Consider the following 17,800-nt stretch of genomic DNA (forward strand, 5'->3'; position numbering starts at 1 on the left):
TATGTTATGATTTAATGAAATGGTTAAGAAAATGATCCACATTTCGATAAACAAAAACTGGAAAATTAATTTTGTTTATCGCTTAGAAATGTAGATATTAACCAGTTTCAACCTAAGCGAAAATTCACAGACACAACATAAAAATATAATAAGAATTTGGATACTACTTGTAGCCAAGCCAAGCAAAGAGTAGAAAAAATGAAAACAATGGTAGACAATAAAATGCATTGCAAATGAAAAGAAGAAATGATTTTAATGATTGATTCCAAATCAGAGTGAAAGAATATTTTAATACACATATGGTACAATAAGTCATCTCTCTTATAGCTACATTATAGCTTCCCTATTACTCCATTATAGTCCTTGGTGTTGGCTTATTGGTTTACCTTCTGTAATCCTTACGTCATTCTCTCTTCTTTTTTTCTTTACAGCAGCAGTAAACCCAGTAAACCCATGGTGTGTACAAGAATATGAAATTTAGCTGACCCAATCAACACCTGTCTGTGGTCACCCTGAAAACAGAATTCAACTCACAATCAGTACTTTCATCAATATTTTCATGCCTTCGATAAATACACACATTTATGATTCATATATGCTTGCTTGCAAGCTAATAAATCACATTAAGCAGTTTTAGGAAAAGTGCATGACGGCATAAGCAATGCAGAAATGCTATACATTAATGGGTGCATACTTTTTGAATGGACATATTAATGAATCATTATGTTTTGTAAGAATTGGATAAGTTGTGTTATAGTCTTACAGAATACTTTATAATCTTTATGTAACTTAGAAGAAGGCACTGTTTCAAGTATGAAATATGAAATCAAATGGCATTTCTACACAATAAAGTTTGGAAATATAAACAAATGGGTGCACCTGTTATTTTCAGCAGCTAATCATCCAGTATGATAACAATAGGGATGTGACGAATTGTATGCCAACACTCTCCTCCCTCCTTTTGGTACTTCTGCTCAAGTAATTGACAATTCCGAATCTCCAATGTAGAAAGGGAGTTGGGAAGACCCTCCTCTGGCAAGCGTTCAAGACTGGGGCAATGTCGAATAGATAAAGATTTGAGAGATTCAAGGTGGAGAAGACCCTTGAAGTTTATTATTCTTAACTTTGAACATTTTCCCAATTGAAAATAGTTAAGAGTTGGTGGCAGTAGATTCTCCTCTGGGAAAGACTCCACATTTTCAAAGTCATCGCTAACCTTGAAACTTTTAAGAGAATTAAGTTGGAATAAACCCCACTCCCCTCTCGAAGCAATTAGTTTTGGGCACTTTGTTATTTCAAGGCTGATCAGGGAGGAAGGCAACCCTTCCCTAGGAAATGACTCTAGTTGTGGACAATCATACAAACTTAAATATTTAAGATTGGTGAACAAGTGTAGGGAAAATGGAATTGAGGAGTGCCAGCAGCCACCTATAAAGAGTGTGCGAAGAGAATTATAGCAAGGCAAATCCAAACAAGACCATTCTAGTTTTGCACAATCGATGTCACCAACAAACAAACTTTCAAGAAAGGCATTGTTGAATAGAAGTTTCTCCAGGGAAGACACAATGAGTTGAGTTCCTGTTAGGGTGACCCGTGTCAATTTTGATGGCAGATTATTTATCAAAATGTTTTTACATCTCACCAATCGTAGGTCATCAATATTAGAAGCCTCGGGAATTGAAGCCTCTAACTCTTGGCAATCAAAAATCGACAATTGTTGCAGAGAAGGAAGGTTTTTGGGTAGACCTTTTTGCAATTTGGGACAATTTCTTATAGAAAGCTGTTTAAGCAAAGGGAAACACTCAACACATAACCATTTCTTCCAATTGGACATGTTCTCAAAATACAAAAATTCGAGAAACTTGAATGGATCATTTGATGAATTAATGATCTCTATTCCATGACAACCTGAAATATAAAGCTTCTTGAGATAGGGAAACAACTCAAATGGTGGCAAATGGGAACAAAATTCACATCCTACCAGATCCAGAGATTCTAAATTGAACAAATGACTACCCCCAAGCCAGTTTGGAAAGCTAGTGCCTCGATAGTGTTTGATGGTCAGCATATTAAGGTTACTATTTGGTTCAAGGGCCTCCAAGACAGTCATTTCCCTTTCAATTATCAAGTTATTGATTTCTCTAGTGGCATTGTCACTGTATATGATATGTAATTCTTCCAAATGCTTCTTATCTTTTAATTTTGCTTCTAGAGCATCTGCAGGAATAATGACATTTTCTAACCCTGAAATACAAAGTTTCCCTTGAAGCTGGTTGAGTTCCGTCAACTCCTTAATATCATACCCATGCTCCTTTACCACAACAAATTTAGTCAACGTCTGAAGATGGGTTAGCCTCCCTATATCTTTTGGCATCATCTTTATGTGAGTTCTTTCCAGATCAAGATGATGTAAATTGCTAAGTTTGTAAAAATCTGAAGGGAGCTCAGTCAATGGACAATTTTTCAATAGCAGTGTTTGTAAATTATATAGGTTACAAATGGAATCAGGCAAACTTTCAATTCTTGTGTAAGATAGGTCTAGATAACGCAAAAGCTTTAAATTGCTTACCTCATCATCTAACTTTGGAAGGATACAACCATTCAATGATAACATCCGCAAACATTTTAGCTTTGAAAACAAATCTTGCTGTATCGCGTTGCTTATGTTCTGGTGGAAAACATCAGAGTTTAGGTATACCAGTAAACTACGTAATCCCTTTGTCTTATAAATATGCTGTGTCATTTTATTAGCATCTTTTCTTTGAAATTGAGAACACGAAATGTGACGTGTCCTTTCAGTGACATCTTTCTCCTTATCGCCCTGTATCGCCAAGCAAAACTCTCCTACCATTGATTTTGCTAAATCGTTGACAAGATCATGCATTACAAACTTCGTACTACCATCTGTTGATTGCTGGAAAAATGAAATTGATACTAGATCAACGAATAATTCATTACCGAAATCTTGTTCACTTTTGTCAATTCCGCAGCACTGCAACAAACCATCTGCTGCCCAAAGCTGGACTAGTTCACCCTTTCCAAAACTGTAACCTTTAGGAAATATGGAACAATAAGAAAAGCAACGCTTAAGAATAGAAGGGAGACAATGGTAACTCAATCTCAGTACTGAATTAATGTTACTCTCGCCCTCTGATAAACGCCACATATCTGTCTCCAATATCTTAACCCAATCACGTTGAGAAAACTTTCTTCGCAAGAGATTTCCCAAAGTTTTTACAGCTAATGGCAACCCTCCACACTTGCCTATAATTTTCTTACCAATAGATTCAAGATTTGGATATTCACTTGCATTCCTTCCGTAAAAAGCATGTCTCACAAACATACTCCAACATTCACTCTCCTTCAATTTCTCTAAATTAAGCTCCTTGGTGGACTTCATGATAGATGCCACCTCCTTGTTACGTGTTGTAACAATAATTTTACTTCCAGTAGATCCATGGCATAAGGGAAGTAGTAAGCGCTCCCAACATTCCACACTCCCATTCCAGACATCATCCAAAACAAGAAGATATTTCTTACCTGTTAGTCTCTGCCGCAGTTGATATTGGAGTAGATTGAACTCTTCAGCATCTGTTGAAGAGTGAAATGAGCTCATAATTGCTTTGGTGAGTCCAACAACATCAAAAGTTTCTGAAACATAGACCCAAGCTTTAAGTTCAAAATGCTCCTGCATCCTGTGGTCGTTGTACGCAAGCTGAGCAAGAGTGGTCTTACCCATTCCACCGAGACCCACTATGCTGATTATTGGTACATGATTGCCACTGTTTATGTCAGACAGTAAAAAATCAATTAACTCCTCCTTGTCACCATCTCTACCATATATGCTCGATTCATCCACCAAAGCTGTAGTTGGAAATCTATCTAAGGGTTTCCAACTAACGCCACCTTCACTACTAGCAAAAGCCTCATGTTTCAATCCGAGCATATCCTTTTGCTTTGCAAGAAATTCTAGCTTCTCTAGCAATTCTTTAATCCTAGATTCAAATGGATTAGTGAAAGATGAAAAGAAGTCGAATACCTTGCTAGTAGAAGGTTGAGATTCAGCTTTCAGCTTCTTCAGTGGTGCATCAGTTGCAATCTCATCTAACAGCTGGTCAACCTCATATGCATAATGTTTAAGATCATCAAGCCACTTCTTCACGTACATGCTTTGGTATTGCTTCATCTCCGCTTCTTCCAACACATGGTTGATAGAATTGAGTGTTATTAGAAGTTTCTCCAGCAGATTAACATCAAGTTTGCTTCTACGGAAATAGTCAATGAAATCATTGGAAGACAATTTCTCAAGAGCCACTTGAAAGAATGATGAAAGAAACGCTCCACCAACCAACTCTCTCATGGACATGGTGTTTTTTTTTTTTTTTTTTCTTTTTCTATTTTCTGTTTTTGAATTGTGGAAATTGATCAACAAGCTTAAGATGCTCACTGCAAGATGGTAATGTTTTGCTCAGTTAGTTGAAATGAAAGAAGAATCATTCAATGACAAATTATTATTGAGTGGAGCTTTTCTTTATTCATGTTAAACAAGGACTGATTAACTACTATGTGTTTCTTAGTGAATTTTTTTAATTGATGACATAATGCACAATAATTTTTCTTATTTAACAACAAGGACGGCAGAGAAAGTGTCCTGATTCCATTGATTTAAGTCTCCTTAACTAACTATAATATAGCAACATGCAATAGTTTATTATCCTACTTTGATATTTTACAATAAAGGAAGCTAACCCGAAATTTCGTAAGCTCTTTATATATCCAATTAAAATAGTAATTTAGAGAAGAATAAATTGAAAGAAACAAGTATATGCAACTTTATTTGTTTTCTTAGCCTTCCAATTTCTTGTAGAAAAGGTCGTAATAATTTGGTGTTTGGTTGAGAGCAGTGGCATATCTTAATAATATACAAAAAATTATTTTTGTACTTGAAAAACATACTTGATTTACATGTATCCTCTACCCGGTTTCATTTTTTTTTGAAACCGTTGGAGAATCAACTCGTATCAATGTTGTTGAACACATATCTCTCAATATAAAACATTTGCTATCGTACAATGATCATTGCACGACATCAAGTGTTGTAATTCCTCTCACCAAGCAATGGATGCGATATACGAGAACAATTCCAAGATTTTCTTGATTCGTGATGAATAATGGATTGGTTTGTTGATTGAAATCCTTGATGAAATGATTATGAAGATAAAATTAAGTTGAAGATAAAGAAGAGGGATAAAGCATGAGGAAATGGAAAGAGGAATGACTTAGAAAATGTGAGATAATTGAAGCAGGGTTTTCCTTCTATCTGATACTAGTTACAAACCCGTGCTTCGCACGGGTTCAATAACGTTTTTGATAAACAAAAATAAATCGAAGGAAGATATGTTAAAACGACGGAACATTATGATTCATCATAAAATATGTATGGGTTGGTTCCAAAGCATTATAAAGATCTGCTGTAGAAAAAGGGCATGTTCTATTTTGTTCAAAAGATTAGGAAAACAACATTATAATTAACATGATACTAATTTGAACCAATGAAGGAACCAACAATGTGCAGATTAACGTTACATAATAGTTAGGTTTATAAAAGAGACTCCAAGTGTCAAAGACTAACTAAAAAGAGAATTTTGTCAATATTTACATCAGACAAAATGAAAAGAACAAATGACATCCCAAAGTCAAAATAGTTTACGATTACAGTCCAAAGCGATACGTCAAAATAGTAGAAGTTTAAATAGTTCAGCAGCAAATATCTACTTTAGAACAACTCGAACGTGCAAGTTCTTCGGTGACTTTTCGAGACCAAATATGAGCTTACCACCTTCTATCATCACATGTTCTCTGCAGAAATTGATCCATAGCCCACCCAAGTATTTTTCATAGCTTGCTCTTTCGGCGGTAATGAGGCGACACTTATACTTTCTCTGTATGCGAATATAGTTACATATAATTTATAAAATAAAGGTAGCTTAACTGATTTAAGCTAAAGAAAATGTATCATGACTTCTAATTTATCTTCCTATTATCTTCCTATAAAGTCTAGATAAATACATGTATGTGCATTATATGAACCCCGTTGACCAATTAACATTGTTGAAACAAATGGAAATTAAGCATCACTCCCGCATGTGCATCTATAGCTAGCACCATTTGACATTGATGTCTTCGAACATTTGGTGCAACTCTTATAATACCATCCAAACTGGTTAGGATTGAATTTAGTTGTTTTCCAAATAGTGATGAAGTATGTATCCTAACCCAAATTATGCACATGAAATAAAGAATAATGCAATATGTATTTTTAACTTGTGCATCAAAAAACTCAAAGCATGTTCGTGTATAAAAAAAGCAGACCATGACTAAGTTTATAAATTCAGTAATTGGCCTAACCTGAGGCAGATTGAAAAAATCGTTGTACAAAGTACGTTGAGAAGAAGCCGAACTCTAACTTAAGTTATGACTGATACTTTGACTCTGAGCTTGAGAAGTGTTAAGGTCACGACAACAATTCAAGAAACATGGTCAAAAAACAATCAAATCAGATTGTGAAATAATAAGTTACTCTAATACTATATTTTGAAATCATAATGCAAACTTACTAAGTCTTAAACTTCTCAACAACCGGATAATGTAGGTTGATGAGCAGCCTCGAACCTGACCAATTGTTACATATATTTGGGTTGCCAATGACTATAAAATGGAAGAACTCAAGGTAAATAGATGGTAAATGATCAAGCTACGGAGTATTTTTCCCATAGTGTTACATCAACTATATTCTCACTGCATAAGGAAAGACATCTTTCAGGTCATTATCAAACTTATACAAAATTCTATCATCTGATGTTGACAAATTAAAAAATAATACCTTTTATCTTTCAACACAATGTTCGTACACAGTTTCTTTCTAGTCCCAATTGATGTTGTCTTGACAATCTCATGAAGAAGCCCGATGATTTCTTAAAAAAAATATTACATCTATAATAATATTATAATCGGAGAAAACAAAGAAATAAATTAAAGCACATAACTATATCATATAAAATGTCAGATTTGAATTTTCCATCTTGAATTTTCTTAAATGACTTAAAACGAAATTCATGAGTAAGAACGTTAGTTAACTTGTCATACTTCTGCACCTTTGTATCAGAACCAAAAACAACCCTAAAGAGATTAAATACAATGTCATTATCAAACACATGACAATTATACAAAGTATAAGTCTTGTTTTCCTCGATCAAAGCCTTTCAATGCTCCAATTCTCTATACCGAGTTATTACATGAGCTTGATCACCCTAAATTCGAGAAAGAAATAAAAAAATGTAAATAAATCAAAATGTACACTAATAAGTAACATTGATAAATCATAAAGGAAATTACAACAAATCTTAACTAACTCATCTAATCCTTGCATCACAAATAATGAGCTTCATATGTTGATTCTCATTACTACCATTTACAATCCAAGAATCCAGCACTCCAAATCCTATTTTCCAAATGTCCAAATCATTTTTTAGATCCTTAATGTAGTCATAATCCCTTGACATCGAAAGTCCTATATAAAGATACAATAATACATCATTTAATTTTATTCCCTTTGTTCATTCTGATATCGAAAGAAGCTAACATATTCCTATGTGATCAATTTTTGTATCATCAAATCAACCTGATCTTAAATGCACAAATTTCTGAATCATCAACTTTTTGGACGTCAATGATATGACCAAAACAAATTTCACCAATCAACTTTTGTACGGCTCAATCATATAGGAAAGAATAAACCAAATATGAAAATTGTTATGGCTTTATGATTACTCACAAAAACTAAAATAACCCACATACATCAATTTTTTTTCAACCACAGTACCAGAAGCTAAAATAACAATTGTGTCAAAACCTTATCATGAGCTAAAATTCAATCATCATGATTCATCAATGTTACTTATTAGTGTACATTTTGGTGTCTTTCAAAAAGATAAGAATTTATATTATATGATATTATATTTGTTACATTGTTGGTGCCATGGAAACCTATATGTTTAGTTTTTTCGAATAAGAAAAAGATATGCATAGTTTGTTACAATATAAGGGTGCAAAATATATATATAAGTATAATTTTTCTAGGCATCTAGACCTTTTTTGAAGATAAGAATAAAAATAATCATACGCATTATGCAACTTAAAAAAAAAATATACGCAGTAGCGTAACAAAAAAACAGACACATATAAAGTATTACTTTAAGCGCTAATATGTGTATTCGTATATATTTGCGAGGTTGAAGAAAGAAAATAAAAATATTTGGTATCATTAAATGACAGCGTGAATAAAAATATTTGTGAGGTTGTGATGATTAAACGATATTGAATTTAAATGTATAAGTGATAAAAAGATAATAAAATTCCTTTGAAAAAAAGGTAATAAAATTAAATGGGACCTCCTTAAAAAAAATTAAATGGAAGAAAAAATCATATTGAAATATAATATTAAAAAACAAAAGAAAAGGTTCCCAGTGTGAGTTGAAAAGATGTGCTTTTGAAATAAATTGTCGAGAAGTAGTTTTTTAAAGTAACATTCAACAACTTTTGGCCAAAGCTCATTCCATTCAATTTTATGCATTCAAAAAAATTACTTTTTTTTAGTAAGTAAACAGCGTGAGTTAAAAAGAGGTGCTTGTGAAATAAATTATCGAGAAGTAGTTTTTAAAGTAACATTCAACAATTTTTGACCAAAGCTCATTCCATTCAATTTTATGCATTCAAAAAAATTACTTTTTTTTAGTAAGTAATTAATTGATACTATGTTTGACCTAACTTCTCCTTAAAAATGTAGAAAAGTTGAAAAAAAAAACCGGGTCAAGCGATACCTTAATAGTTAAAGTTATCAAAAATATAAAAATTATAAAATAATTAAAAAATTGTGAGGGGCAAAATGGGAAATGCACCCATATAATGGTGAGGTGGCAACAACACAATTCCACCAATTAGAAAATTACAAAAATACCTTTCCTAGGGGCAAAATGGGAAATTTATAGGGCATCAACTTTAATAGTAGTATATAGATCATATCAACACTAAGCAAAATTGAAGAATCCTTTCATTCTCGTTATTGATGAAATGAGTAGTGATACACCTTATATTACGATAGTAATTAGTAACTACTTGGTAATTAATCAACTGAGCATTAAATTCCTCTTCTCCTTATTGACCAAAGGGCACCACCCATCTGCTACAAAAATCGTGTCACGCTACACAAATTGTATCACGATTCTTCACATTTCACAAAAACATTTTTGAGTCACTTTACAACACATGTAAACTTTATTCAATTCACAAACTCAACACACATAAACTTCCGCAAACAAAGTTCGTGTGAACTTACACAAACTCAGTTTGCATAAAACTTGAATTTCAAAATGCACTTAAACTTTAATAAGGAAACTCACTAACATATGCAATATCGTAATAATGGAAGCTTTGTGACTCTATCTTTAATCATTCATTTTGCTTCATCATATATTCATGGATGTTTTTGATAGAGGGGAGGTGAAAATTTTAGATACAGAGATGAAAAATGATTTTTGAAAAATTTATATGAACAAGGGCAATTTTGGGTAATATAATTAAATTTTATTTAAATTTGGGTAAGACCAAGGACAACCCTAAGTCACTGAGAATGTGGGTCTTGGTCCTCCTATCTTTTGGGGGGAAATTGAATACTATTTGTATTATTTTTAACTAAAATAATGATTTTTGTAATATGATATATATACATAATAATATAGATATTTTTGTTAATATGACACATACATAATAATCGTAAGAGAACAATTATGAAGTATATTTTTTTGGAAACAATTATAATGTATATTTATGTTTTCAAAATTAAAATAGTGTTTGTGTGTGCGTGTGTGTGGGTGGGTGCGTGCGTGCGTTTATTGACCTCACTACTTAAGAATTATGGATTCGTCTCTGATAACACCCAATCAGAGAAGAGGACAATGACGACTGAAACGAGCGGTAATCGAAAACACAACAAATTGACCAAATATAGAGAACACAATTCTCACATCGTCATTGTTGTTGAGTTTTATCTTGGTGAACCAAACACGTCTATCGAAAAACAACGATACTCAACACTGGCCACTATTCTTGTGTCGCCAAAGGAAAGATGGTCAACGTAGGGATTGGTCCCACAAGGACAATCACCTATAGGTAACAATGAATTCTTCTTCACATGAATGGGAAAGAAGAATAATTCATGTACTTTTATTCAATGAAGAGAATAATTAATGTACTTCTTTCAAAGATATATATGCAATTTGTTTACTTTAGAGAAGTTGTAACACACTCTTCTATGAGCTAAAATTTACTAGCCTCTTCATATTTATGTGAAACCTACAGGATTTAGTAGAACCTAGATTTAAACTAGTGAAATTCGTTCAAATCTCTATCAAGGCTTTGTATGGCTCCTGTGTATAATCTTACAAAACAACAATGAAACATTTAATGTAACCATTTACCAGAATAAATTCTTTGGTTTTCAAGGTATTCAGCAAAGGTTGAGCTCCCAGAACCTACAATATGGAGATCAAAACTTAGAGCGAAAGATAAGTCCACAGATCAATCTGTCACTAGCTAGCATGGACCACGCTTTTAGTCCCTATAAATTAGCAGAGATACTTATAAATTACAATTGATTTCAAGGTTAAAAATGTTTAGTCCCAAAAAATTTCACAAAGTTTAGTCCCTGCATTAATCTTGTCCCTATTAACTTGTGATCTGAGTTAGACACATAGAAATTACAGAAATCGCAATATTAATATCACATTCCTATTTTTGTCTTCTCATTGCACCTACCGATCTCAGCTGTTTTGGATAGGTTTACCATATCAGTTTGCATGGGTTCTCAATACTAGTGTGTTACATTTGGAAGCATAAAGAAATACTTTCATTGTGTACCTTACTGAAGGTTCTCCAACAATCACGCTTGTAAAGTAATTGTTGTGAATTCCGGTCTCAAAGTCACACCAATACGAACTATGATGTGTGGAGCAAAGGAAAGTAGTAACCAATAACAAAGTGAATGCAAGCAATAATCAACAATAACAGCACCTAGATCTAATCTAGGAATCAAAGTGAAAAGCACAAACCACAAGCAAAATATAAAAGGAGAGAAGAGAGAAACAAACACACCAAAGATTGTTCACCAAGTTCGGTCCAAACTTGACCTACTCTGGAGAAGAGATTGAACTCTCCAATCCACTATCAATGAGTTCTTCCAAAGAGATACAAAAGGGTTACAAGAAATTAGCTTTGACAAGTTCACAAAGAACAACCCTAATTTCTACCCTTTTTTCCCAATCTCACCAATGAACAAGACACTCAATGATTTTCACTCACCAAGGTGTTTACAATGTTTCCCAACCCAAGAGAACTCTAATCAAAGACCCTAAACCCTAAAGTTTCTCCCTTTGATTTCTCAAGTTTCTCTCTCTTCTAGCTCTCCTTCAAAATCTGCAAAGAACACGTATATAGCTGTCTTCTGCGTCAAAATCGTGTCACGTTTTTCCCCAATCGTGCCACAATCGATGCGTACGATTCAAGGTACGACCAACCTTATCCTGAAAATCTTGCCCAGCAAGCCAAAAATCGTGTCACGATTTCCCAAAATCGTGTCACGATTGGACGCCTTGAAAACCAGCTCTCGACATTACCAAAATCGTGTCACGATTTCTCTGCTTCCCAACTTTGCAATTTGAAGACATACACAACATTCTCCACCTTGACTTCAAATTGATGATGATGTCACTTTAACCATCAACCACCAATCTCCCTTTTCTTTTCCCTTGAATTCAACTATACCAAGTTGCTCCACAAGTCTACATCAAACCCTCTTCAACCACGAAACGTCTCCCGCTTCCTCGAAGATCACCTTGCATCCGATCACCCTTGGTCTTTTAGGTAATCACACAAGCCACACCATACATTCTTCAAACCCCGGAATACCTTCCGTCCTCATGAAGAATTCACATGCTCACAACTAGAGCATAAACACCCAAAGCCTCCATAGTCGTACCATTCCCGGTGTCATCAACTCCACCTTAAGTTGAGCTTTCTCTACCTCAACTTCCAAATGAGTATTTCCACTATGCTTCCACCTTGTAACTCCACCTCAAGGGTTGATCACGAGTATTGTTCACACCGCCTCTCTAGGCTAACCATGAGTATTCTTACCACCGCCTCTCCAGGCTGATGTTGAGTGTTTAATGTCTCTCCAGATGAACACCATTCTACAAGGCATCAATACCAAGGTCAGAACCCTCACCTTCATCTTCCTCCCAACAACTCACCACCAAAGCACCCGCATCCCCATACTCGTCGGACACAACTTGCGCGAAGCTCTCATTGTCCTTCGGACAATCCCTCTTGAAGTGACCCAACTTGTGACACTTAAAGCACTTATACTTATCATTGTTTCCGCTCTTTGAGCTTCCTCAGTTACCTCTACCTCCACCATTTCCTTCTGAAACACTAAGGTCTTCACTGTTTTCATCCGCTCTCAAGTCCTTGGACTTGGTCAACTCCTTGGTTCTTAAAGCCGCTTGAACTTCTTCCAAGGTGACAATGCCTTCTTTGCCATAGAGCATGGTATCCTTAAAGGATTCAAATGATCTCGGTAGAGCACACAACAAGAGTATAGCCTTGTCTTCGTCCTCAAGTTGCACCTCAATGTTCTCCAAATCATCAAGGATTTTGTTGAACTCTGCCAATTGCTCCATCAAGGTCTTTGACTCCACCATCTTGAATGAGTAGAGTTGTTGCTTAAGGAATTGCCTATGAGCCAAAGACTTGGTCATATACAACGACTCCAACTTTGACCACATAGATGCCGCGGTTGGTTCCTTCGCGACATCCCTTAAAACTTTTTCCTCGAGGCACAAGACAATGGCACTCCTAGCCATGTCCACCATCTCGGTCTTCTCCACTTGTGACATGGTGACCGGTAACGCACCTTCACCCTTCAAAGCTTTCTCACACTTTTGTTGTATCAACACCGCTTGCATCTTCACCTTCTATAACTCAAAATCGTTAATCCCGATGAACTTCTCAATATCCCACTTTGAATCCATGGTACTCACTAAACCAAATCACTCCTATGCCCCACGGTGGGGGCCAATTGTTGTGAATTCTGGTCTCAAAGTCAAACCAATACGAACTATGATGTGTGGAGCAAAGGAAAGTAGTAACCAATAACAAAGTGAGTGCAAGCAATAATCAACAATAACAACACCTAGATCTAATTTAGGAATCAAAGTGAAAAGCACAAACCACAAGCAAAATATAAAAGGAGAGAAGAGAGAAACAAACACACCAAAGATTGTTCACCAAGTTCGGTCCAAACTTGACCTACTTTGGAGAAGAGATTGAACTCTCCAATCCACTATCAATGAGTTCTTCCAAAGAGATACAAAAGGGTTACAAGAAATTAGCTTTGACAAGTTCACAAAGAACAACCCTAATTTCTACCCTTTTTTCCCAATCTCACCAATGACCAAGACACTCAATGATTTTCACTCACCAAGGTGTTTACAATGTTTCCCAACCCAAGAGAACTCTAATCAAAGACCCTAAACCCTAAAGTTGCCTCCTTTGATTTCCCAAGTTTCTCTCTCTTCAAGCTCACCTTCAAAATCTGCAAAGAACACTTATATAGCTGTCTTCTGCGTCAAAATCGTGTCATGTTTTTCCCCAATCGTGCCACAATTGATGCGTACGATCCAAAGTACGACCAACCTTATCCTGAAAATCTTGCCCAACAAGCCAAAAATCGTGTCACGATTGGACGCCCTGAAAACCAGCTCTCGACATTACCAAAATTGTGTCACGATTTCTCTGCTTCCCAACTTTGCAATTTGAAGACATACACAACAGTAATCATGCTAGCCGGTATGAAAATACTTGAGAGAATCACTACTAAAAAAACTAAATTTAGTGAGGGAAATATAGTGAGGGAAAACGTAAAATCCCTCTCTAATTCCGTCACTAAATTTTGCGACCAAGGAATTTGTGAGGAATTTCATTTTTTCCGTCACTAATTTCCCTCACTAATTTTGCTTTTTCTAGTAGTGAATAATGATTTCAACGAGTAAAAATAAAGTTCTTATATAAAGAGATAGAACGAATAAAATTTTAAAAAGAAAGTCGTGAAATGGTTTTGAATAATTTGTGCTAATGTGACACAGAAATCAAAGGCTCGGTAGAAGTTTGATGCTATGCAAAACAATAAAATGATGATCTATATTTGGCATGTAACAATCTAGCATGGAAAATTGAGGAAATTCTTGCAGGCAACCACTGTTTGAGGCTATATCAATAGAGAGCTATGCAGTAGCCAAAATCACAAGTACATTTATTTATTTTATTATGCCAGTGCAGAATGTTATCAACCCCAAAGAACTTTATTATATCATGTTGTAACGACAAAATGGAATTACTCAAGAACACCCTCTTGTTAACAACACAATAAGAACAAATAGTTGAATACTGGCATTCCATTTTCTATAAACAAAAAATTGGAAATGTTTGACATTACGTGCCATGGGTGAATGTGGTGCACCTGGCTATAGTAAGTCTCCTTTAATCCGCCAATCAATAAATAAATACATCAGGGATGTGACAAATTGTATTCCAACTCTCTCCTTCCACCTTTTGGTACCTCTGCTTAACTATTGGACATTCACGAATATACAATGTAGAAAGGGAGCTCGGAAGACCCTCCTCTGGCAATCGCTCAAGACAAGGATAATATTCAATGTAAGAGTCTGAGAGATTTGAGATTAAGAAGACCCTTGTAGTTTATTATTCTTAGCTTTGAACAATTTTCCAAACGAAGAGACTTAAGAGTTGGTGGCAGTAGATTCTCCTCCGGGAAAGACTCCACATTCTCAAAGTCGTCACTAACTTTGAATTCTTTCAGAGAATTGAGTTCGAACAAACCCCACTCCTCTCTCAATGCAATAAGTTCAGGGAATTTGTTTATTCGGAGGGTGCTCAAGCTGGAAGGTAAACCTCTTTGTGGAAACAATTTGAGCTGTCGACAATCGTACAAATCTAGAGAATGAAGATTGGTGAACAAGTTCAGTGCAAAAGGCAAGGATGAGGAACACCAACCAGATATAGACAGAGTGCAAAGTGAATTACAGCTTCGCAAATCAAAAGAGGGCCATTCAAGATTTTCACCATCGTAATCACCAACATACAACTTTTCAAGGGAGGAACTGTTGAACAAAATTTGCTCTAGAGAGGACTCAATGACCCGAGTTCCGCCAAGCCAGGCCTTTTTCAAGTTGGTTGGCAATTCATTTATTAAAACATTTACACATCCATGTAACTTTAGGACATAACCATTCATTCCAACCGTACATGTTATCAAATTTCAAACTTTCAAGAGAAGCAAATGGAACAGTTGATGAATTATAGCCATAAAACTCTTCACCGATGATCTCTATTCCATAACATTCTGAAATAGAAAGCTCTTTAAGAGAGGGAAGCTTCCCAAGTGGTGGCAACCGGGAACAAAATCCACATCTATTCAGTTCAAGGGATACCAAGTTGAGTAAATAACAGTCCCCAAGCCAATGTGGAAAGCCTGTGCCTCTGTAGTCCTCGATGATGAGACTATTCAGGTTGCTATTTGGTTCGAGAACCTCCAAGACATCCTTCTCAACTATTGAGCCATCAGTTGTTCCTTTGTAACCATATCTCATATGCAATGCTTCCAGATGTGTCTTATCTCTCAAATTTGCTTCCACAGCATCTGCACGATCAGTGACATTTTCCAACTGTGAAATACAAAGTGTTTCTCGAAGATGGTTGAGTTTTTCCAATTCCTTAATATCATACCCACTATGCTCTCCCACAACAAAATTTGTCAAAGTCTGAAGATGGCTTAGCCTTTGTATTTGCTTTGGCATCTTCGAGATAAGAGTGCTTTCTAGATTAAGATGGCGTAAATTGACGAGTTTATAAAAATCTGAAGGGAGCTCCGTCAATTTACATCCTAGCAATAAGAGTGTCTGCAAATTATACAACACATAAATGGAATCAGGTAGGCTTGTAATCCCAGTGTAAGAAAGGTCTAGATAACGCAGAAGCTTAAGTTGCTGATCTCGTCAGCTAGCTCGGAGAGATTATTACAACCATAGAATGTTAACATACGCAGATATTTTAGATTTGAAAACAGATCAATTTTCACATTCTTGCATATCTTGAAGCGTTGGTCATTATAGAATTATACTTCTACCTTCAGATTGTGTAATCCCTTGAAGAGATAATTTTGCTTGTAAAGATTCTTATCAGAAAGTTTTCCTATGAGGAAATTGAAGAATGGCTACCTGGGGTTTAACTTTGTATGGATTATTGGAATCTCATAACTTCTTGTTATTATGGAGCTGGACAACATATTGATGCTTTGAATTCTCTAAGGAAGTCCTTACACAAACATGCTACCAGAAGAAAGTAACATAATTGCAGCTGCATGTATTTTTGCTGTTTTTGGTGGATGGATTTCTCTTCTATTTCCCGTGGTGAACATTGTTGGAAAAAAAGACGCAACAAGTTTTGCATCATATTGCCTTAGACCAAATTCCATGGCCAATGAGATTATCATGTTTCTATGCAAAGCCATCGCAACTGATTTTGTCCTTGTTAATTTTGTTTTTAATAGCATCGCGGCTTTTGTTATTGAAGTTGAGGTGCAGGAGCAGTGTGAACTAATTGATACTTTCAGCAAGATGGATATAAATTTGAGTCTGATTGCTTATTTTGCATTTTTTGGAGCTTATTGCCAGAGCAGTAAGGGGTTGATTTGAATTGTCCCTTTACCAATCAAATGGTTCTACAGAAACCTAATCTAATCAGGAGCTTACCAAGATAGACTAGTCCATCTTTGATATACATATTTTATGAACAAATCCGAGAAACTAAACTGATTACTAAATTACAAAAACAAAATTACAGTTCCAAGTACAATGGTTAGAATAATTCCATTTTTGGTTACTATAGATGGCCATTAATTAACAAGTGATGTGCTATAACTGATACGACCTTGTCTGATGCAAATGTTTCAATTCTTTTAGTGCGCTACTTCACAAGACTTTGCCTCTCCTGACATCATTATGACACCCCTCATGGATAGTTTGTCATTGAGGAATGCAAATTATTGTTATTTTTAGAACAAGTAAAATTCATGTGCACGATTGCACCGATGTGGAAAAAATGGCAGGAAACATTGGTGTGAAATTCCACCTTGTATGGTTAGGGTAAGAGTTTTCCTAGAATATGTAGGAAGATAGACTAAAAGCATCTCTCCTTGAACATGCTTGTAGTTTTCTAAATTGGAGTCTAATGCCTCTTTTGGAGATGTATTGTCTATCTACCTTTTAATCTACTCTACAATGTTTATAGATTCGTCAAAATAATTCAGTAATTCTACTATTTTACACAGTTTTGTAGACTGCTTAAGTACTTGCACAATGGGACCAAGATAGATGTCTTAAAAATCAAAGTGGCTTAGGGTTTCAACTAGAAATTTTATAGTGAGCTCATCAGTGTTTTTAAAACAGGTCTTACATCAGAGATCTCACCACCATGTTGGTAGCATGCAATAATGAGTGTTAGGAACCCACAATTACCATCAATAGAAAAAGAAGCATTAGAGCTGAAGTTAGTTAGTAGTTAGTCAATAGATAGTTATTAGCTAGTAACCTCTATATCTCTAATAAGA

The 17,800-nt window shown here is 35.3% G+C and overlaps 2 protein-coding genes across 4 annotated transcripts; both read right to left on the reverse strand.

Moving 5' to 3' along the window:
• Positions 1 to 227: 227 nt before the first annotated feature.
• LOC11427878 (putative disease resistance RPP13-like protein 1) lies at positions 228 to 4,519 on the reverse strand. 3 transcript variants are annotated; one of them, XM_024779488.2, is made up of 3 exons: positions 2,596 to 4,513; positions 880 to 2,433; positions 228 to 512 (listed from the first exon to the last, which is right to left on the reverse strand). In XM_024779488.2, exons 1-2 carry the CDS (start codon positions 4,364 to 4,366, stop codon positions 896 to 898), a joined length of 3,309 nt encoding a protein of 1,102 aa, XP_024635256.1. In that variant the 5' UTR covers positions 4,367 to 4,513; the 3' UTR covers positions 228 to 512; positions 880 to 895. The 3 variants fall into 3 exon arrangements, with proteins under 3 accessions (XP_024635256.1, XP_003598658.1, XP_024635258.1); XM_003598610.4 differs by having other exon boundaries at positions 880 to 4,513; XM_024779490.2 differs by lacking the exon at positions 228 to 512 and having other exon boundaries at positions 2,236 to 2,433; positions 2,570 to 4,519.
• A 10,305-nt stretch (positions 4,520 to 14,824) lies between these two features.
• Positions 14,825 to 15,989, reverse strand: LOC11415115 (putative disease resistance RPP13-like protein 1). The gene is made up of 2 exons (XM_024778630.1): positions 15,421 to 15,989; positions 14,825 to 15,293 (listed from the first exon to the last, which is right to left on the reverse strand). Exons 1-2 carry the CDS (start codon positions 15,987 to 15,989, stop codon positions 14,825 to 14,827), a joined length of 1,038 nt encoding a protein of 345 aa, XP_024634398.1.
• Positions 15,990 to 17,800: the final 1,811 nt, after the last annotated feature.

The sequence above is a fragment of the Medicago truncatula genome, chromosome 3, assembly GCF_003473485.1.
Source record: "Medicago truncatula cultivar Jemalong A17 chromosome 3, MtrunA17r5.0-ANR, whole genome shotgun sequence".
Taxonomy (NCBI): Eukaryota; Viridiplantae; Streptophyta; class Magnoliopsida; order Fabales; family Fabaceae; genus Medicago; species Medicago truncatula.

What these genes read in the sequence shown, in the direction of transcription:
- LOC11427878 (XM_003598610.4), bottom strand. Translation starts at nt 4,366, where the DNA reads ATGTCCATGAGAGAGTTGGTTGGTGGAGCGTTTCTTTCATCATTCTTT.
- LOC11415115 (XM_024778630.1), bottom strand. Translation starts at nt 15,989, where the DNA reads ATGCCAAAGCAAATACAAAGGCTAAGCCATCTTCAGACTTTGACAAAT. An exon ending in ATGTACGGTTGGAATGAATG is followed by an intron (nt 15,294 to 15,420) that starts GTTATGTCCTAA and finishes TTTGTTCAACAG; the next exon opens with TTCCTCCCTTGAAAAGTTGT.